Source organism: Podarcis vaucheri, assembly GCF_965113315.1.
Source record: "Podarcis vaucheri genome assembly, chromosome: 5".
NCBI lineage: Eukaryota > Metazoa > Chordata > Lepidosauria > Squamata > Lacertidae > Podarcis > Podarcis vaucheri.
The window spans coordinates 59,684,263-59,706,664 of record NC_138763.1 but is presented as its reverse complement, the minus strand read 5'-3'; the positions used below and the strand labels follow the sequence as shown (position 1 = coordinate 59,706,664).

General features: G+C 40.6%; 1 protein-coding gene across 2 annotated transcripts in view; it reads right to left on the bottom strand.

The window, feature by feature from the left end:
* Positions 1–22,402, bottom strand: part of DOCK1 (dedicator of cytokinesis 1) — a 361,394-nt gene that overhangs the window by 91,003 nt on the left and 247,989 nt on the right. For both annotated transcript variants that reach the window (XM_082222828.1, XM_082222829.1), the window contains exons 30-32: positions 12,618–12,696; positions 9,394–9,494; positions 5,662–5,720 (exon numbers count right to left, since the gene is read on the bottom strand). In XM_082222828.1, coding sequence (XP_082078954.1) covers positions 5,662–5,720; positions 9,394–9,494; positions 12,618–12,696 — 239 coding nt within the window. The remainder of the gene's footprint in view (positions 1–5,661; positions 5,721–9,393; positions 9,495–12,617; positions 12,697–22,402) is intronic.

Sequence of the window (22,402 nt, the reverse complement as noted above, 5' to 3'; positions counted from 1 at the left end):
AAGTATTCTCACTATTCAGAAAAAAAACACTCCCCCTTACACTGTCATCAGTCCCTAGCAATAACTCAAAATGATGCATCTTCAGAACCTTGAGCATGTGCATTTGATCTATATCATCATGCCACAATACAGTAAGTAGGCATCACCTTTTAATGAAACGGGCCTAAAATCCAGGGCGGTGGCGGGGGAATATAATCAACACTCAACTGCGCTCAACTTTTCCAGCTGTTTGGTACTAATAAAACAACTGATCTCACATTCACAGTCCACTGATCTACCTGCAAAACTGGGAGCAGATTTTCCTGCAGCCCAGCCTTAATATGCACTTTCTTATAGGCTGCTCTGAACTTTGTGTGTGCCCCCCCCCCACCAGCATGCATCTGTTAACCTACTATTTACAAATAGTACAACAGCACCCAGGCACAGTAGGCCTAGATAAAATGGCAGTACTTAGCCACATGGCATATTATTATTTTTTTAATGAATGTTTTGGGTTAAAGCACATCTTTTCCAGGATTTGTTAAAGACTCTAACACTGTCATTGCCAGAGAAATGACTTGGAGAGGAGCCCTCTTAACGCTGTTACCCAAAATAAAAAGACCAGTGCGCCTGGTGTGTGAACTGGAATCTCAGACAGCTTTGGGAGAAGGGGATGGCTAAATGAAAGTTGTGAGTTGAATCCAGAAGTGTAATTAGGAATAGAGACGATGATGTAATATGGTTATGAAGAATCCATGAGTGATGTTATTAAGGCAAAAAAAAAGGGGGGGGGGTCTTATTGGTTTTCTATAGAAGCCGCTGTTGGGAAGCCAGAGAAAACATTCTTGGAAAAATAGTTTTAGATATTAAAAATAAAAATAAAAATCAGCAATGCATGCCAATAACACAAGCATCTCTTTCACCAGGGAATTATGATGGGAATAAACTGCATTTTAAGAGATGGCCATGGTATTAACAGTGAATTACAGAGATTATGCGAGCAAAATGCTGGGCTGAAGGAGTAGAAGGAAATTTACAGAGTCCATGCTGTTCTGGCAAATGAATCTTTTCTTACCATGAATGAGGAAAATGAAGTGATTAGAGAGAAAAGACGCCAACTGAGATTTGACATATCCCACCTGCAGGATCAACTGGCACAATGTCAGCAGGAAGAGGGAGAGAGAATGACATGAAATACCCTACTGGTGAGCCAGCTCAGCCCAGCGGTCCCATCGACCAACGTACTGCTTGGATCCCCCAATCGCTCTCAGTGGTTTGAGACCTGCGGGCACTGACTGGCTTAAAAAACAAAACAAAAAACCCCTACTGGCTCATCCTCTGAAACCTACTGAACTGTGTGACAGGGCTGCTTTGAACCCTGGTCACTAAACGCAGAAGGACAAGGCAATCAGAGTAAAGGTAAAGGTAAAGGACCCCTGACAGTTAAGTCCAGTTGCAGACAACTCTGGGGTTGCGGTGCTCATCTCACTTTACAGGCCGAGGGAGCTGGCGTTTGTCCGCAGACAGTTTTTCCGAGTCATGTGGCCAGCATGACTAAGCCGCTTCTGGCGCAATGGAACACCGAAACCAGAGCAGCGCACGGAAACACCGTTTACCTTCCCGCCGGAGCGGTACCTATTTATCTACTTGCACCTCTTTTTTTTGGTGTGCTTTCGAACTGCTAGGTTGGCAGGAGCTGGGACCGAGCAACAGGAGCTCAACCCGTCACGGGGATTCAAACCACTGACCTTCTGATCGGCAAGCCCAAGAGGTTCAGTGCTTTAGACCACAGCACCACCCCTATCCCTCAATCAGAGTACTATTGTTCAAACTATTCAGTGAAGCTATTCAACCACTTTGAAGGAATGGAGTCCCATGCCAAAAAATAATTGAAACCTGTTTATCTGGGGGGGTGCTTTTGGCAGATATTTAAAGGATGTTGGTAGCTAGAGGTCTTTCCTCCAACATAAGATGAGTCTATCCCAGCACAGGCATCAGCATGTGAGGTGATTATGGTGACTGGGCTAAAGAAGCATAGTGAAAGTTATTAACTCCTGATCACATCTAAGGAAGTAGCAAGATAATTAGCGCAGATATTAATTAATAAAGAAAATAATTCCCTGAGACTGAGATTCTGTGGCTGCCAGGACTCCTAAAGATTTTTCAGGGAAACTTCTCCAGTACTTTAATACTATCTATATACTTACTGTACTTCTTATAAACAGAACCTATATGGATTGTTGCCCACAACCGATTGAAATGGTCAACATGCCATTTTATTATGATTTTATTATTTTATTCATGTGTTGTAAATTCTGTTATTTCAACATTATCACTGCATCATCTCAATGCAAGGCTGTTGAGCAAGCAAGCGGATGGATACCATATTTTTTGCTCTATAGGACGTACTTTTTCCCCTCCAAAAATGAAGGGGAAATGTTTGTGCGTCCTATGGAGCAAATGCAGGCTCCTTGGCTTCAGCGAAAGCAACGCAAAGCCTCCAAAGCGCAGAGGGACTGCTCCCTCCGCGCTCGGGAGGCTACGTGTTGCTTTCACTGAAGCCTGGAGAGCGAGAGGGGTCAGTGCGCACCGACCCCTCTCGCTGTCCAGACTTCAGGGATAGCCGCCTGAAGCCTTTAGAGCGCAGCGGGACCTCGCGCTGCGCTCCAAAGGCTTCAGGTTCCTTTTGCTGAAGCCAGGAGAGCAAGACTCTCCTGGCTTCAGCAAAAGGAACCCGAAGCCTTTGGAGTGCAGTGCAAGGTCCCGCTGCACTCCAAAAGCTTCAGGTGGCTATCCCTGAAACCTTTGGGACCTCGAGCTGCGCTCCAAAGGCTTCGGGGTTAGCTGTGGAGGCACCCCGCTGCCCTGCGGAGGCTTGAAAGGCTGTCCCCAAAGCCAAAACAGTGAGACGGAGTGCTGCACAGCGTCTCGCTGTTCTAGCTTGGGGATGCCAGGGCTTTATGGGGAAACCCCGGGCTTCCCCCTTCTGCCCTGACACTGATTTGATTCAGAATATTTTTTACTTGTTTTCCTCCTCTAAAAACTAGGTGCCTCCTTTGCTCGGGTGCGTCCTATAGAGTGAAAAATACGGTAATCTATGAGTATGAAGCATCATTTTTTGTGGACTGGCCATGATCTTAGAAGGTATTTCTCTGTTTAACAGAGACAGGTGGATTTCAAAATACCAGTTATCAGAGTATGGAAGATTCAATTACGCAGATTTGTGTTGAAGAAATTATAGTTTTACTTGATCCTAAAGTTTTGCTTTTTAGCAACAACCTTGGCAATTCCTAGATTTTGTTGGTAACATTTTTAACTTTAATTTTTTAAAAACTGCATTTCCCTCCTCATTTTTCTGTTAAACAAACAGTTTATTAATGTTTGTATAACTCTTAACCATAACACTCTTTCCCAGTAATATGTAGGTCATTTGGATCAACTACCATCAACTTTTGAATCCCAACCTGCAACATGGGATACACTTTTGACATTTTTTAAACCATGTATGTAAGGATTTCTTTAAAAAAAAAACTTTTCTTGCTCTCTTATTTATAATCCTTCCCTTATTATCAGAAAGAAGGGGGAGCATTTTAGTGCTGGGACGGTCCCATCTTATGCTGGAGGCAAGAAATACACCTACCCCCAAATTACAGAATAAAAAAAGAGTAGATGGTGTCATCAGCCTGTGCCTACTGCCTCAGGGCTCTTCAGAAACAGCGTATTTCAGCATGTGTAAGGTAGCAACCATGTCATTTCCCTGCTGCAGTTGCTGCTTGATTTGTGGTGGTCAGCAGGGCCTCCCACCTGCTCTGAGACCATTTGATGGCAACTGGGAAATTCCTAAAGTCAGCAGCTTGATTATTGTGGCAGTCTGCACTGAATTTTTATTTATTTATTTTTTGCAATCAGAATAATGAAGACCAGATAGTTTGAGAATAAAGGACAAGACACCAGGATTTAAACCGTATCTGTATACTAAAGCCAATCCTGTTAGCTTTTTCAGTGGTTTTGCCTGGCCATGCTTGGGTAGAAGAGAACATGAAGGTGGGAGTGGTGAGTTGAAAGATGTGGGTTCATTGTATGGAGTTGAAATACACCAGGCATTCTTGGAGAAACAAGTTACTCAGCAGCCTGAGTTCCATGTCTTCCTTTGCTCACATGAAGCCAGTCCTTTTAATGGCTGAACATGTGATATCAAAAGGACTTAGGTCCAAGTACTCTATCTTGGATGAGGATGCGTGTGCAGTGGAATACTCAAAAGTAGATTTTTGGTAGTGATTGACTGGAAGAGCTGAGCTTAGTGTACTCTTTTTAAATGAGACATTCTGGGTATATGTCTGTCACTTGTATATTATTATGTATTTTGGTTTATCCTGGTCTCTACTCACTAATGCACTCAAGTCTTTCTTAATAAAAACAGAACTGAGCTATTCCCCAAAAGGCATTACTAAAGTCTTATTTTCCTTCCCTACATAACGCCATAGTTCAAGCAGAGTGCACTTCCAAATCATAGAAGGATGAATGTGAATTCTCTCTTTCATCAAAAAAACTCATGTAATAATCAGAAGATATATCCGAGTTTGACTGCTTCATTGTTTCGTATTAAAAACTCTACAATTGTGGCTGATTATACATAAGGCTGCTGCTTGCTTTCTTTTTTTCTGCATCAGAGTCATTTAAGAATATAGCAAGAGTAAGTTTGCCAATGTTCAGGTGAAAAGTAAGTAATATTGGCAGCCTTACAATATCATCAAAAACTTGCAGCTACTTAAGTGATTCAGCTGTCATAATTTATATTATAGCAAATCCTGTATAATTCACTCAGAGCAAAGACATGGCTAAACATCAAAAGAGGTATAGTGTCCATATCAATGGAAACATTAGTATAAGGAGAATTTTTCTTATTGGTGATTACAGATAATTTAGTAATTAGAGCTTTTATGCCAAAATCTGTGAAATCATTGAGAATGCTGCCTATCCATATTACCTATGCACTTTCTAAAATACATCTAGAACTCTCTCTTTTTTTGGATGGTATGGTCACTCAATATTTCTAATGCCAATGGGAAGAGGGCTTTAAAAGTATTTCTTCCAGAGAACCTTGGTGTTAATCTGTGTGCCTGTTGATTATTGAAAACCATTAGAGTATCATTACCTCAGAGGAGTGTGTGAGAAAATTTCACTTATGCTATGACAGCAACAAAACAACATAGATATTCAATGCAACATTTATGCAATTTGCTTGCTTAACAAAGCTTTGTCCATCCTATGAACTGATTAAGAGGGTTCTTTCAGCAAAACTGATCTTAAAATGGATAGAATGCATTCAAAGAAGAGTTCAAACTAGTGAGGACCAATCCTTATACTGTGGCTGTCACGTGAGAAACTGCTGGGAACTGCCTTTGTGCATCAGTCATAACAAGAATCATGGGGGGAAACTGTGCATGCTGGTGGCAGCCACTTCTTCAACATGACAGCTGCCATGCAAGAAATGGCCCTGAGTAGCTGCTGCAATAAATAAAATTAATTAAATGAGTAAGTTAGATACTGCCAAAATATTTGTGCAACCAAAACTTTGTACAAACCTTGTAAGCACAGCGCTAATGCTGCAAAAATGCAGTGCATTCAGCTAATCAGGATGTGCTGATTATTCAAGGATCAGATAGTGGGGATCCTACTTACCCAGGTTATACCACATGTCACGGATCTCAAAGCCAATTTGTCTTCTCATATCGCCATACCTGGAAAGAATGCAAATTTATTGATAAAAAATGATCTTTGTATTATTTCATCCTTTCAGCATTGTAATCAAATTATGTCTGGGTGGTTGTTTTTTTAAAGCAACCTAGGATAAATGATTTGCTAGTTATTTAGGAGTCTTATTTAGGAGTCCAATGCACTTTAGGTCTATTGAATTTGTTAGGCAATACAACCATTGTTATGTATAGGGGAAAGCTTGCAGAAATTAAATTACATTCTCAAATCATAGAGATGATAAAACACACACACAAAAGCTTGCATGGTAGCTCCCAGTCTAACATCTGCATTTCTCATTCTTCCTTGAGGGAATAAAAAAGCTCTACTCCAGCGTCTATGCTGCATTTTCTGTAAACGTTTCACCTGTGGGAATTTCAGTTTGCCTTATCGGCATATTACATAACTGTCCCTTGAGAGCGTGGGGGTGTTTGTGTAGATTAATGAGAGTATTATCCATTTCTCAGTCTCTAATAGCTGGAGAAAACACACTGCACAGACTTAAGAATGTTTTACTTTTATGCATATTCTTAGCATACATTGCCTGCCCTAGAAAATGAACTAAGAAGAACTGTATTCAGCAAGTACCAAAGGATGCTCCCTCCCCCACAACTACCATGACATCTGCTGAGATACTACAATGGATCTGAATGTCCATCAAATCTGCAGAAATCAGAAGTGATACTTTATTTTGGATTTGCAACTGACGAATGCATAAAAAGTGGATGAGTCCATGCACTTCTTTATCTCTTTATACACACACACACACACACACACAATTTTGTAAATGCAAGTACTGCCAATGGTTACCATACATGAATGAATCAAACTAAACACACAGTCGTGGGGAAAAGGAAGTGCACTTTTTGAATTCTGTGGTTTTACATAGGTAAAGGTATCCCTGACCGTTAGGTCCACTCACAGACGACTCTGGGGTTGCATGCTTATCTCACTCTATAGGCCGAGGGAGCTGGCGTTTGTCCACAAACAGCTGCCAGGTCATGTGGCCAGCATGACTAAGCCGCTTCTGGCGAGCAAGAGCAGTGCACAGAAACGCCATTTACCTTCCCGCGGGAGCAGTACTTATTTATCTACTTGAACTTTGACGTGCTTTCGAACTGCTAGGTGGGTAGGTGCTAATCAAATGCCCTTGCTTAATTGATCATCAGCAAGTGTGCCCACCCCTATAAAAGCTGAAATTTTAGGAGTTTGCTGGTCTGGAGCATTCAGGTGTGTTTTAACACAATGCCAAGGAGGAAAGATGACACAATGCTCTTGTGCTGCTGCCCATGAAACTGGGAATGGTTCTAAGGTCATCTCCAACCAATATAAAGTCCATCATTCTACAGTGAGAAAGATTATTCAAAAGTGGAAAACTTTCAAGATAGTTGCCCATCTTCTCAGGAGCAGATATCCCAGCAAACTCACCCCAAAGTCAGACAGTGCAATGCTCAGAGAAATTGTAAAAAACAACAACAAACAATCAAGAGGTACATCTTAGGCGCTACAGGCATCAGTTAGCATATTAAATGTTAAAATTCATGACAGTACAATTAGAAAAAGACTGAACAAGTATGGTTTGTTTGGAAGGGTTTCCAGGAGAAAGCCTTGTCTCTCTAGAAAGAACATGGCAGCACAGCTTTGGTTTGCAAAGCTGCGTTTGAACAAACCACAAGACATCGGGAACAATGTCCTTTGGACAGATGAGAATTACATCCACAGCCTTCCTTCTATATCCACAGCCTTCTATATCCACAGGAATACAGTGGTACCTCAGGTTAAGTACTTAATTCGTTCCGGAGGTCTGTTCTTAAACTGAAACTGTTCTTAACCTGAAGCACCACTTTAGCCAATGGGGCCTCCCACTGCTGCTGTGCCACTGCTGCGCGATTTCTGTTCTCATCCTGAAGCAAAGTTCTTAACCTGAGGTACTATTTCTGGGTTAGCAGAGTCTGTAACCTGAAGCGTATGTAACCCGAGGTACCACTGTACTAAAAAGCTGTAGAACTTGCTGTGGAGTTTACATGTTAACATACCATACAAAGCTTCAGTTGCTTGATAGCTTCTGTTGCAAAGACTCAATGTGTCTACTCTAGAGAACAAAAATATCTAGAACAAAGTTCCACCACTCTCTTCTATTAACTGTCATCCAGTTGTAAGGTAGTTTGTGAAGCCAGAACTAACCATAGGATAAAATACCATACAACAATGCCAAAATAACATGTTTCTTTAGAGTGTGGTCCTTAACAACTGTAATTTCCTATCTTGAGTGAACATGGAAAGCCCTCAATGCAACATGTTAAAACCAAAGTATTTTTTCTTAATTCCATATATCCTTTACTATAACCCTTAAAACACATTTGTACAGCCTGCCATCACCTTATTGCCCACTGCTAGATCTAATCCTAATTCAGGGTGGCCAAAATTCTGGATAACCATGAGCCAAATTTAGGTTTGTGTAGATGTAAATTGCAGTTAACCATTACATGCTGGTAAAACTTTTATGCAGAATGGTTGGGCTGAGGCAGGCAGGGACTAGCATACAATTTCCTTGGCATTATCACAATCTGAGTATTTCATATTGTTTTTTCTGTGTACTCCATGTAGGAATGATTCTTTTTTCCCCACTCTGAAATGAACTTCACATTGTTTAAAATTATGCAACATTTTGTCTTTCTCAGCACAAGGAAACACTGTGTTAAATTCAAAACTCATGCAGTGCGGTTCCATTCACAGAAAGAACACTCATGCTGTTCACTAATGGAAGGGAGGGAGGTGATTTTTGCAGATTCCCCGTTCCCCATGCAGGCCTCTGGAAATCTGCTCTAGAAAAACAGAGAACACTGTGGAACACCATGGAACCTGGCATGCAGGGAGAGAAAGTACAAACTTTCTCTCCACCTTCAATAAAGGGAAACCTTTCACTGACTTAGAGGCCTTAGTCTTGAAGGAAGGACTCTTTATATGTGATGGAATGGCATCTTTGGCTCCAATCCAATGTCTTTTAAGGCTCAAGCCTTACACACAAAAACAAGTCCTTTAAAAATAATTAAATTAAGGAGACTTCGCATCATAGCTAAAATCACTGAAGGCAATTGAAAACAAAGGGACAAACCTTCATTCTTCCGAATACCACAGCATGTTGCTTCTTTTTTTAATAAAAAAATTGCTATGAAATATAGTATAAAATTAATAAATTCCCTGTTGAAAGGTAGGAAAGTTAATCCGTTTTAACCAAGGTACAAGTCTGTGGCAACAAAACATTCTTTAGGGATATCACACTGAAATTCACAGCAGTTATGGAGATTAGCTACAAGACCTGTAGGAATTAGGGAATAAAGCATTCTCATCAAATGAGATTAGGATAAGCAAAAAGCTAAAGTGGCTTTTAAAAAAAGATTTCTCTAATATGTTCATTCTTAAATTTCTTGACTCCATGAATATACTACAAGATAAACATTTGCTTTATCCAGTAATTTTGTATCTTGACACGAGTCTAAAGAATATGATAAATACTTGATTCATGGTTTCAAGACTAACCTTTCATCATACTATGATTGCTTCTCAATGCATCTTGAATTTTCTAAGAAGTTAAAGCAACATTATGTTAATAATCCCTCGCGCTCCTGCTCATGATTTTATATGTGGAATGCAACTTACTTGTTAAGGATTTTGCATCTTTTAGTACTTGAAAAGTTCTCCAGCTGTAGTGACTCTTGGGTAAGAAAAGCAACAGCAAGGTGGAAATAGTTGTTCCAAAGCTAGAGGTCACAAAGATTACAAGAATCATCAGTATTACATGACTGAAACATCTTAACATACGGTAGATTTTAAAAATGTAATTTATATGCATAATTATTAATAGTAATAAGACATCAAGCTTGGTTTGTTTTTGACAGAAACTTTGCATTTTGCCACACTGCACAGTTTTGATTAAACAAACTTGCCCATCTGCACAAATATTGAAATCAAAGGCTTTCTGATGATTCAAGCAAAATGGAATGCGAATTCATGAGTGTCTGTTTATGTTGTACAGAAAGTCAAAGAAAATCACTAACTTTCTCAAATGGATGCTCAAAAGTATGGAAATATATGAAATGAACTATGAAAAATGTGCACAAGCAAAATGAAAGAAAGAAAAGGAATTGGAGTCAAAGGACTTGTGGAAAAGTAAAGCAGTGAGATTTCTAAACATACTGTGTCAAGCAAACTACCGTATTTTCGCTGTATAGGACACACTTTTTCCCCTCCAAAAATTAAGGGGAAATGTGTGTGCGTCCTATAGAGCAAATGCAGGCTGCGGGGCTAAACCCAAAGCCAGAACAGGGAGACGGAGCGCTGCGGAGCAGGAACTCCCGCTGGGCTCTGGAGGCTTCGGGTGAACGCACCTTGAATGCACCTTGAACACACAGAACGCATAGAGGGGGAGAACAAGAAAAAAAATGTTTTCCCTGTTCTCCCCCTCCTATGGTCCGGTGCGTCCTATGGTCTGGTGCGACCAAAAGAGCGAAAAATACGGTAATAAATTATCCTGCTTAATTCAAACAAAGATAAATTTATAATAAAATTAACTAGGTCCCTTAACAGCTCTGTATGATTGTGAACAACAGAGCACATTTTTACACAATCCTAAACCATGGTTTAGTGAACTTTTGAAATATTGTTATGAGATTTTTGTGGTGTTTTATATGGTCATTCTTAATTTCATTTTTTGTTTGACATCTGGATTGTAAAAAAAAAATATGGGAGGAGCTATTTTTCTTGAAAAGTGTGTACAACTAAATTAGATAACTCAATGGTTTAGCATGATGTACACAGGTAGGAAGGAGCCTGAGCAAAACCACTGAAAGTTGCCGCTTTTCATCTTCACTGGCTTCTGGGTTGTTTCTAAGCAAGATTGTTTCTTAAAGCTGTAAACAGCTTCAGACTACAACAGTGGTTTCCAAATGTTTTTTTTTCCCATGGACCACTTGAAATTTGCTGAAGGTCTTGGTGGATGCTGCATGTTTTTTAATTCTATTTTTAAAATATATGCCACAGGCCACCTGAATGAAGCCTGCAGACCATCGTTTGAGAACCCATATAGACTAGGATACCTAAGGGACTGCTTCCTACCATATGAGGCTATCTCTGAATTCATCAGGAGAGACCCAGTTGCTTGTACTGCTAGTCTCTGAGGTTGCAATCTTATACTTCAGGGAAGCGAAACCCGTGGCCTTCCAGATGTTTTGGTACTGAAACTTATATTAGCCGCAGCCAATAGAAAGGCCCACGGGTTCCCCATCCTTCCTATATCTAATTTCCTAGGAATACATCCCACTGAGCAGATGTGTACTATGTACTATGAATCTCACAATGTGGGTGAGCCTCCTAAAATAGGGTGTCCTAAGTTAGGGGGTCATAACATTGTTTATTCTGTTTTCAAAATATATAATTGGATGTTACTTGGTTATAAAGTATTGGATGGATTTTTATCTTGAACAAAGACTGGTTGACATACTGCTTACATGCCATAATGGTTCGGAAGTGGTTTACAGGCATAAAATCAAGTCTAAAATCAATATAATAATAATGCAGAACAAAAATTACATCAAAGTGTTAAAAATGTACATATTTAAAATGTGCAACAAAACAAATGCATTAACAAAATCCACGAACTATTAAGCAGGTAAAAGAACCAATTAAATAGTTGGATTTTTTAAAAAAGTTCAATTTCAGATGAATGGTTGCCTGAAAAGGTGCCTCTTCAAGAGCCAGCAGAATTCCAGTGCAGATGAGGACTCTCCTCTATCAGCAGGGAAGGCATTCCACAACACTGGTGCCACCAGTGAAAAAGCCCACTACTGTGCTAACCACAACCCAATAATCAGGTTGCAGCAAAACTAACCGGTTTCCATTTACTGATCTTTATGCCCTTAATGGGCAATGGAGGGCAGTATTCCCCCCCCCCAAGGTAGCCAGATCCAAGTATTTAGGGCTTTATATGTAAGTAGCAGGGCTGTAAAACTGTCTCAGTGGCTAATAGGCAGTCAGTGCAGATCCCTTAGCTAGTCTATGTGACCAATAAGGAACACCACTCACCAGGATAGGCTGTGGTGCTCTGCCCCAACTGCAGCTTCTCGACCAGCTGCAAGGGAAGGAAGCCTCACAAAGAGAGCATTATGATAGTCCAAACATGAGGTTTGGCAAAATTATCCCTGCTGGTGACAAGTGCTTTTTGCCACAGAGGCCTCTTGGGCATCCATGGACAAAGATGGTTGCAAGAGCTGCGTACCGGTTCCTTGAGTGTGAGTGCAACCCCCACCCCAAATAGACAAACCCCCTAATTCTCAGTCCTGGGAACAACTTATTCACAGTGTTAGTGTCTTAGCAGGATTCAGCTACAGTCCATCATAATAACTAGTGAGTGGTTTCCAAACTTTGGAACATTCTGCCCTGGGAGATCCATTTGGCTTTATACCTGATGGTGTTTTCTGCCAAGAAGAATATCTTCCAGTTCCAGCAAGCCTTTGGCATAGTTGATTTTTAATTATTGTTCTAGACCTCCAAGTTTTCTCCCTTCCAGCTGATATATACATGTGTGCCTGCCACCAGCTACCGGTCTAGGTTGTGGTTGTGTGTGTGTGTAATTTTGACTTGTTTTTGAATTTTGATCTTGACTGAGCTGCCCCAAGTGCCTCATACTGAGGCACAAATGCAGGATGTAGACAATTTTTTAAAATAAAGTAAAATTCTCTCCAAGATGACACAATGAGTGAGGAACTGTGGCTGCAACTCACAGGGATACTTCAAATGCCTTTTTTTAATGAATGCAAAATGTGTGGAAAGGATGCATGCACACAGATATACAAAAAATAATAATGGAGACAATATTCATGTCTTACCTGCAGCTCAAAGTTGGTTTGATCAAGAAATTTCTTGTTTAGCATATCTGCATACTGATTAATTGCTCGCAGGAAGACTCTGAAAGATCAAGAGAAAATTACATAATTACACACTTAAGACTTTGGCACCTTTGTAAGTTTGGCATCCAAATTAGATATAAATCCAACTGTCTGGAAAGTAGAATTTGCTGCAGTTATTAGGAAAGCAGTGAAAACTTACCACTGTTAAATATGCAGAATTATATGCAGATGCTCTCAAAAATAATCAAGGAAATTAGCATATGTAGAATAAAAGAAAGAGAAGCAATCCTTTGGAAAAAAATATTCACTTCTATTTAATATCATGATATCATAAAAAGATAATTAACAATTCAATTTACTGATAAGCAAAAATTAATTGCTTTTCAAAGTCACATGTACTAATATTATTGGTTTAGAATTAAACTCTTTACTTAAGTAGAATCAACAGCTGGTGAAGAATGGATTGAACTTCTACTTATATATTAGCACATTAAAAAGAGGAGAAACATAGCTTACACTGGGTACAAACAAAACATCCCTTAACAGGTATTATACACAAAACTCCACATTCTTGCAAAGAGTAAACCAATCTTCAATGCCCAGATCTTTGCTTTCCAGGCAAATGTTTCAGCAGCAAATTGTTTAATTGGTGTTATTAGGATGTCGACTAACGACTTGGTAAACTGACATGTCCTTTGAATAGGCTGCAGACACTGTGGGTTTGTGTCATTATCTCTGAAAGGATGGCAATAATAAAGGTCAGACTCTTTCTAAACGACCTCTCTCTTTTTGCACAATAGTTATCTGTAGAAAGAGTGACTCACATTAGGACACAGATAATAAACTTAATTACTCCTAATACATTTCAGTATCCTGCAATAAAAAGAGTCTGGAAACTGAGGACATATGGCATTTTGACAGGTCCTTTACCAAAAAGTCAAGGATCACTAGGTGAGTTAAGGACAAACGCACAATATAAACTTGCATCTGTGTTCCTTTTTGCTCTGTCCTCTGCTACCTCAGACACTTCACAGACAGGACCCAGCATTTGATATTTGCGCTCTCTCTCTCTCTCTCTCTCTCTCTATATATATATATATTTATTGCCCGTGGATTGCTGCTGTAACAAAAATATGTAGTTTATTTTAAAATAAAGTCTTAGTCTCATTTTTCAAATGCACATAATTCCACACGCACAATCCTGTTTTGCAAAAGCAAACGTTGTGAGGAAGCTACAGCACTGCGAATGGTACAGAGATGCAGCAAGAAGGGTGACAGCTTCAACAGTAGAAAGACCCTCAAAAGGTAAGGGAGGCAGGTGGGTTAACTTCCTGTGTAAATTCAACGTCAGGGAGGAAAGAAACAATATCAAATCCCCTTCCTACACCATTAAATAAACCAGTTGCTGCCTAGGCAGCCGGTGTTTAGACACCAGGTTTCATTTGACCTGTCTACTTTCTTAAGCCGTTGTGTAGCAGGGTCAGTATTTGAGATTTGTTTCAAGTATGTACTGTTTCTATTGTGCTTGTATCGTTATTTCTGTCTTCTGGGAATTTTACTGTCACCCATCCAGAGGTCCATGGATGTGGGGCAGGATATGAATTGACTAAACCAGGCACCCCCAAACTCGATCCTCCAAATGTTTTGGGACTACAATTCCCATCATCCCTGACCACTGGTCCTGTTAGCTAGGGATGATGGGAGTTGTAGTCCTAAAACATCTGGAGGCCCAAGTTTGGGGGTGCCTGGACTAAACCGATAAATCAGCATGGTACTGCAAGAAACCTCAAGCCAAAATGGTGGAAGACAGGCAACCAGGCAGAGGGCCTTCTCGGTAGTGGCGCCCTCCCTGTGGAATGCCCTCCCACCAGATGTCAAAGAGAACAACAACTACCAGACTTTTAGAAGACATCTGAAGGCAGCCCTGTTTAGGGAAGCTTTTAATGTTTGATGTAGTACAGTATTTTATTTTATTTTTTGGAAGCCGCCCAGAGTGGCTGGGGAAGCCCAGCCATATGGGCAGGGTATAAATAATAAATTATTATTATTATTATTATTATTATTATTATTATTATTATTATTATTATTATCTACATGTGGTGAACCTATCAGAAACCTAAAGCAGCCCAGAGCTAATTTCTTGTTTTTTAAGCAGGTGACAGGTCTTCTTGTGCGTTGTTGCCAAGTTCTACCCTATCCCCACTTTATGAGTGTAAAAAGCTTACACCATTATCCCAAAGGAACAATATGTCCTCAACTGGATTCTCTCAGTTTCCCCCCACAGATAATTCAGATAATTAGAGAAAAGAGGGTGAAAGTACTGATGCAAGTGGACAGAGAAATTGACAAGGAGCTGCAATTTACCTATGAATTTACTGTAAAAAAATGTTGGACATAACTCTTTACTTAACTACTTTTTTTGGAGAAAGGAATCTAAAGAACTAGTCGAACAGAGGTGACAAAATATTAAGCTCTAGGGCTAATTGACAAATTAAACAGTCACTGGGTCCAGATGGCGTACACCAGAGCATTTGTATTCAAATTTGAAATTGTTAGTACTTTAACAAGCATTTACAACTTGACACTATGATCGGCTTCTTTACCAGAAGCCAATTTAGAAAAAGGAGTAAGAAATAAACAGAAAATTAAAGGCAAGTTAGCTTAACAGCTGTCCTGTCCAAGGTAAACTGAAAAGTGCTGATATTTGAATTATTAGCCATATAGAACAGGCTTTCCAACCTAATGGGGGCTGTTGTAGACTGCAGCTCCCATCATCTCTATAGGTGGAGCTGAAGTTCAGCAATATCTGAAAGGCACCAGTTAGGGAAGGCTAATATAGAAGGTAAAAATATTGCTACGGAAGAATTACCGTGGATTCTTAAAGAAAAAGAAATCATGCATTACCTTTTTTTTTTTTTTAGTATTCTTGCAGCGTTTCAAGAAACACACAGATAAGAGTGATGCAGAAAACATAATACTTGGACTTAATTTTTCCCCAAAAATGTTCTTCGCCTTAGGCTCCGATGTAAACTTAGGGGAGGCGTGTGGTGCTGTGATCTAAACTGCTGAGCCTCTTGGGCTTGCCGATCAGAAGGTTGGCAGTTCGAATCCGCGTGACAGGGTGAGCTCCTGTTGCTCTGTCCCAGCTCCTGCCAACCTAGCAGTCTGAAAGCACACCAGTGCAAGTAGATAAATAGGTACCACTGTGGCAGGAAGGTAAACGGCATTTCTGTGTGCTCTGGCACTTGTAACGGTCCTCTGTGTGCCAGTAGTGGTTTAGTCATGTTGGCCACGTGACCCGGAAAGCTGTTTGTGGACAAACACCATCTCCCTCAGCCTGAAAAGCGAGATGAGGGCTGCACCTCATAGTCTCCTTTGACTGGACTTAAGTGTCCAGGGGTCCTTTACCTTTTTACCTTTACCTATGTAAACTTAACAGTTAAAGCATAAGAAGAAAGTGGAGTACAGTGGTAAGTAGACGGGGTTGGTGATATTTAAATGAAGTAGTGGTAGCTAACATAGAACACTCCAGGTTATTGGGCCATGGTTTGGCATAGTGTTATGTAATACAAGAACAAACCTTGGTTGCAGCTCATGGTCTGTTTACAGCAAAACCATAGTGTGGTAACAAGAAGACTGGGGAGCAGGTGAAGCTGCCATATTTTTTACTGTGAGTACCCACAGGATCACATACTCTTCCTTAGCTATGGTTTGTCGTAAAGGTAAAGGGACCCCTGACCAATAGGTCCAGTCGTGACCGACTCTGGGGTTGTGGTGCTCATCTTGCTTTACTGGCCAAGGGAGCCGGCATACAGCTCCCGGGTCATGTGGCCAGCATGACTAAGCAGCTTCTGGCAAACCAGAGCAGCGCACGGAAACGCCGTTTACATTCCCGCTGGAGCGGTACCTATTTATCTACTTGCACTTTGACATGCTTTCTAACTGCTAGGTTGGCAGGAGCAGGGACCGAGCAACAGGAACTCACCCTGTCGCAGGGATTCGAACTGCCGACCTTCTGATCGGCAAAGTCCTAGGCTCTGTGGTTTAACCCACAGCGCCACCCGCGTCCCTTATGGTTTGTCTTACTGTTATGCAAAAAATAAATAGTAATGGTTAGCTTTTTCTAAATAAAGCCATGGTTATGTGGGATTATACCTAAAAATAATGTTGCTATATGACATTCTAGAGATTCTGCACAATGCTGGAATTTTTTATTCTATTTTTTACAATTTGGAATTGCCTTTAAAACTACAGTTTTATAATAATTTAATCCTAGTGCTTACAAATAAGACTGACACATTTATGCATTGACTGGCAGACAAAACAGCAACAGAAGGAGATACATTAGTCTATAATTTATTACACTTAACTGGGTGACTCAACAATACGCTGTTCAGCAGCACTATTTAGATACAAAACACTAAGAATCAGAACATTAAACGCCTTCATAATATGTACTCTGTTATTTTCAAGAGAGCACATGATTGGGTGCTAGCACTACTGTAATTTATTTAATATATTTGTATATCACTTTATATTGTTATTGGCTCCCCAGGGAGCTTAGAAGAAAATACTGAATGCAAGTTTGGGAGGGGGGTCTCAACTCCAATAAGACCCAAGGCCAGCTGCACATCCTCATGTGCACTGGAGAGCCTGAAGAAAATGTTCATGCTCCAGTGTAGGTATTCACATTCTATTATTCTTACCTTAACAAAACAGGCTTGTAAGGATGTGATGAGCCTGGTACAGTGAGAAAATACTGTCAGGAGTTGCTGACCACAGCCCCATTTGCTGAAAAGTATAACTGTGGTCCCTCCAGAAAGAGACTTCCAGGTCTGACCTAGTTCCGCCCACCCTCCTAGGTGGGAAGGACTATATAGGACTTTCTTTTCCAGATGAGGGAGCTGCAGCCCAAGAGAGGAAAAAAGCTACTCCAAAGAAATTCAAATCTCCAGAGCCTGATGAGTTGCACTTAAAGGTACTAAAGGAGCTTGCAGGTATAATCTCAGAGCCTCTGTCTCTAATCTTTCAAAATTCTTGAAGAACAGGTGAGGTCCACATCTTTTATTTTTTTTAAAAAAAGGTATGTTGGGGGGTGGGAGAGAAGATCCAGTTAAGTACCGACCAATCAGTTTGACATTGATACCAGGAAAAGTCCTATAACAGATAATTCCACAGTTGGTCTACGAGCACTTTGAAAAGGATGCTGTGATTAATAACATCTAGAATGGGTTTCTCAAAAACAAGTCATGCCAGATGAATCTCATTTTGGGGTGGATACAGTGACAGGCTTGGTGTATCAGGGGAATGAAATAAATTATAATAGCATTTATTATTTCCAAGTCACCTTCAAAGGTAGCCCCACAAAGCGTGCATTACAGTAGTTGGGATTCCAGATTACCATAATGGATTGGAGAACTGAGTCAAAACTAACAAAACAAATTTCAGTAGAGTCAAACGTAAGGTCCTACACTTAGGCAGGAAGAACCAGCAGCACAAATATGAGATGGGGGACACCTGGCTTCCCAGCAGTACTTGTGGAAAGGATTTAGGATAGGGGTTAGCAAACTTTTCTACCAGTGGGACAGCTCACTGTCCCTCGAATCTTCTGGTGGACTGGACTACCCACCCACGCTCACACACCAGTGGAGGGGGGCTTCTATCTCTGGTTTAGTGCGGGGACTGACCATGCGGGCAGCAGGGTCCTCGGGCCAGATTAAAGAGCCCCTCGGGTCTTATGCGGCCCACCGGCCTTAGTTTGCCAACCCCTGATCTAGGACCTTAGCAGACCACAACCTTAATATGAGTCAACAGTGTGATGCAGCTGCAAAAAAAAAAACCTAATGCTATTCTAGGCCGAATCAACAGTATAAAGTCCAGATCAAGGGAAGGAATAGTACTTGGTCAGACTACGCTTGGAGTACTGTGCCCAGTTCTGGCTGCCACAATTTAAGAAGGATATTGACAAGCTAGAATGTGTGCAGAGGAGGGCTACCAGGATGATGAAGGGTCTGGAAACCAAGTATTTGAGAGTGTTGGGTATGTTTAGCCTGGAAAAGAGGAGACAAAGAGGAGATATAATGGCCATGTTCAAATATCTAAAGGGCTGTCATATGGGAAATGGAGCAAGCTTGTTCTCTCCTGCTCTGGAGATTAGGACCCGAACGAATGGATTCAAGTTACAAGAAAGAAGATTATGACTAAACATCAGGAATAATTTTTTGATGGTAAGTGCTGTTCAGCAGTGGAATGGATTCCCCTGGGAAATGATGGGCTCTCCTTCATCAGAGCTTTTAAAGCAGAGGCTGGATGGCCATCTGTCATGGATGCTTTAGTTGAGAGTCCTGCATTGCAGGGGGTTGGACTAGATGACCCTCAGAGTCCCTCCCAATTCTATGATTCTATATCAGTTTTTATCCTCTGTTCCTATTACTTTTGTTATTCTTTGTTAGGCACTAACATTCAAACCATTATCAGTGCCCAGAGGAGCAAATCTGTCGTAATATATAAAAAAAAACCAGATGGAGAAATGGATAGGAATATAAAGTATAAAACAGTGTTTTCTTGTCCTTCTCCAAGGGTGTAAAAGAAAATAGCAATACAGTTGTAGAATCTGTTCTGCTTTGTTGGTCTGAGAGTACTTGTGCTGCTGACATTGCTGTAAATGGATCGCTAATGCCAGGAAAGAGAAAAACCTTTACTGAAGCTTTAGGTAATCTTCCTTTTGAGCCACACAATAGCTGTCACATTTTAAAGAGATATAAGAACTTTTTAGAGAGTGAGAGGAGGGAGCCATTGAAGGGATCCTGTACAACACAAACTGCATTGGCAGAAGAAATGGGAGGAAGAAAACTCAGTCTAAAGTCCTAATTCATTATAAAATATTGGCCTATACTTTCTTCTCAGTACCAAACATTTGTGATAAAATACAGGTTTCATTTCATTTGTTCACAACAAACAAGTTGCCTGATGTGCTTGTTAAGATTTGATAGCTAAAAAGACACACTCTGCTAAGATCAGCTGCAACGCTAAGCTAGGCTAAGTAGCTCCACAAAACCCTGCTGTCCTTCAAGCTCGCAAGGAGACCCTCCCTGGAGCCCAAATCAGTCCTCTTCAGGCTCTGAGGTGGGTCTCCTTGGGAGCCACTAAGACTCTCCAGGGTGCTCCCTATTATACACAATTCCATGTTTGTGTGTGGGGCCCTGGAATGGAACCCTTGCATAAAGGGGGAACCATATGTATTTGTTTCAATCATCTTTGCTATGGAGCAATGGCTACACTATATTTTTGCCTTTTTCCTGGAGGACCCTCGTTTAAGGCATGAAAGCAAATGAATTTGCTACTTCGTCATTTTCTCTCTCTCTTCCCTGCCTTAAATCCAAGCAATACACTGCAGCTTCCATGCATTTATGTGGTTTCCTGCAAAGATCCCTAGCTATCTATGTAGAAGGAATGAGTGTATATGTTAAAAACAGAAATCACACCCTAACATCCTAGATACAGTTACTAGATCTGGCTGCTAGGAAAGCATGAAGATCACTTGCAGAAACCTGTCTAGCTGCAAAGCATAACCTACATTCAGCCCTCAGGAAAACTTGTTTACTATGACAAGATTTGAAAACCAAGATGTTAACAAGAAGTACGCACATCAGCTTGGTATATAGTAAAATAACCTTGCCTTGCCTTGCCCCTTTCTTCTTCTAGCAATAGCTATGTGCTGGTTATGTCAGACAAGATCAGAGTATCTACAACATATGGTGCTCAAGTCATGCGCACAGAAGAAAATACTTTTTTTTAATAAACTTATTTCTGAGCTGTATTTTTGTTGTACTTGCTCCTAAAAAAAGCAGTAACTTCATGCATTTCCCAACATTAACTCATCTACTTTCCATAGAACAAATAATTTACATAATTTCCCCTTTGCATTTTAAAGCAACCCTATAAATAGAAATCGCTGCTATGATAACCTCAAGACATTTGAGAGTTCTTATATTAAACGGTCATGTCAGCTTATGAAGAATGGAAAATACTAGGTATGTACAGGCACTCGTTTTAACCAAGAACATAGATATAGCTTCTCAAATTAACAACTAGGCCCATTTCATTCACAGGCACAGTTTAAAATATATCCCAGACAAGGGCTAAGAACTAAAAGGGCAAAAATAATCCATTTTTCAGGGTATGTCAATGAACTTAACTGTTTTAAAACACACAAGTTCAAAGCAATTTTTAGAAAAGCTCTGTAGTGACACGTCTGCATTTTCACTCCAAAATAAAAGGCAACTGTCTGACCCTCCAGTTAAGGTATTGTAGAAGCTCTTGTAGGAAAGGATAGCCCAATGCAATAACGCAAAGGATTGAAAAAGGGCAGTATAAGATGTGCCTTAGGATTTTCAATTCAGTATTCTTCTGATAACATAAAATTGCAGTGGTGTCATTGATATAATGAAATGTGCATGATTTGTTTAAATAATTTATTTAGGGGACAGTTTTTTTACACTATCAAGGTTATTACCTCGTAAGGAGTGGTATGCATAGTGAATGAATTAGAAGGATATGTGTTTATCTTTTGGGGCTCCTGATGTCTCTTTAAGTAATTAGTGAGGATTATACATTTGCCCTGAAGGACCACATTAAATGAGTTTCAAAGAATCTCACAATCCCTATTAATTTTAAAATAGGCTGAGATGTCTTACAATAATTCCCTAGTAATCAATCTGTTTCGTAGAAGAGACTATTGAGCTTCTTCTAGTCAAGCTCTTTCATGCCCATTTTCATGGAAAGGACATTGAATGGGATCCGTTCTGGAGCCCTGTTCGCATCCTGAAGCGAATGCAACCCGCGATTGCGCGTACCGGGATTCGCCACTTCTGCGCATGATGTCATTTTGACCGTCTGCGCATACGCGAGCGGGGAAATCCAGAAGTAACGTGTTCCGTTATTTCCGGGTCACCACGTAGCGCAACCCGAAAGCGCTCAATCTGAAGCGTATTCAACCCAAGGTATGACTGTATTTCATAAACAGAGAATCTGTTGATTAAGTTTAGGATGATATTTAAAACAGGTATATGGCAAATAAAAAAAGAGTGTACATACTATCTACTGGCACTAGAGCCAATCAAGTCAGTAGTCTGATAAAGGTGTCATGGTACTGGAATAAGGAAAGTATCAGCTTCTATTACAGGCAATCCTCATTTTGCACGAGGGTTAAGTTCCAGACCCCCATGTGCATCACCAGAGCATGAGTAAGCCTCTTCCTCCTTTTTGTGATGTCTATGTTTTGGGGCCACTTTCAGGTTCAGGACTGGGCATGCATGCGCAATTGTGCATCATTTGGATGAGCCTAAATTGGTTATTGCCTGCTCAAAGTCCCAGATTTGTGAGCCATTAAGAACCTCTTTGCTCATCTGCACCAGAGTCAAGGTGTTTTGGACTCTTAGAATTCAGAGCAACAAGGAGGACATTTTGAGCGACCAGAATAGCACCTTCACACAACATCATGAGATGAAGAGAACCCGAACTAGTACCTTATGCTGGCTACCATCAGGGCCTCTGATTTATCTAATGCCCTAGTGCTGCTAGAACATGCCCAGTGTTATGTACTGAAATAACTGTAGTTAGGAGTCCAGGAGGATTCCTCTTGATATAGCTTCTTTCTAGATCCTATTCTGGCACAGCAGCGTAGGAACTTTAGCTAGGGGTTAGAATCTTTGATCACATGATCGGGAGCCCTACCCCATGTCCAGCATCTAACCATTGCGGGA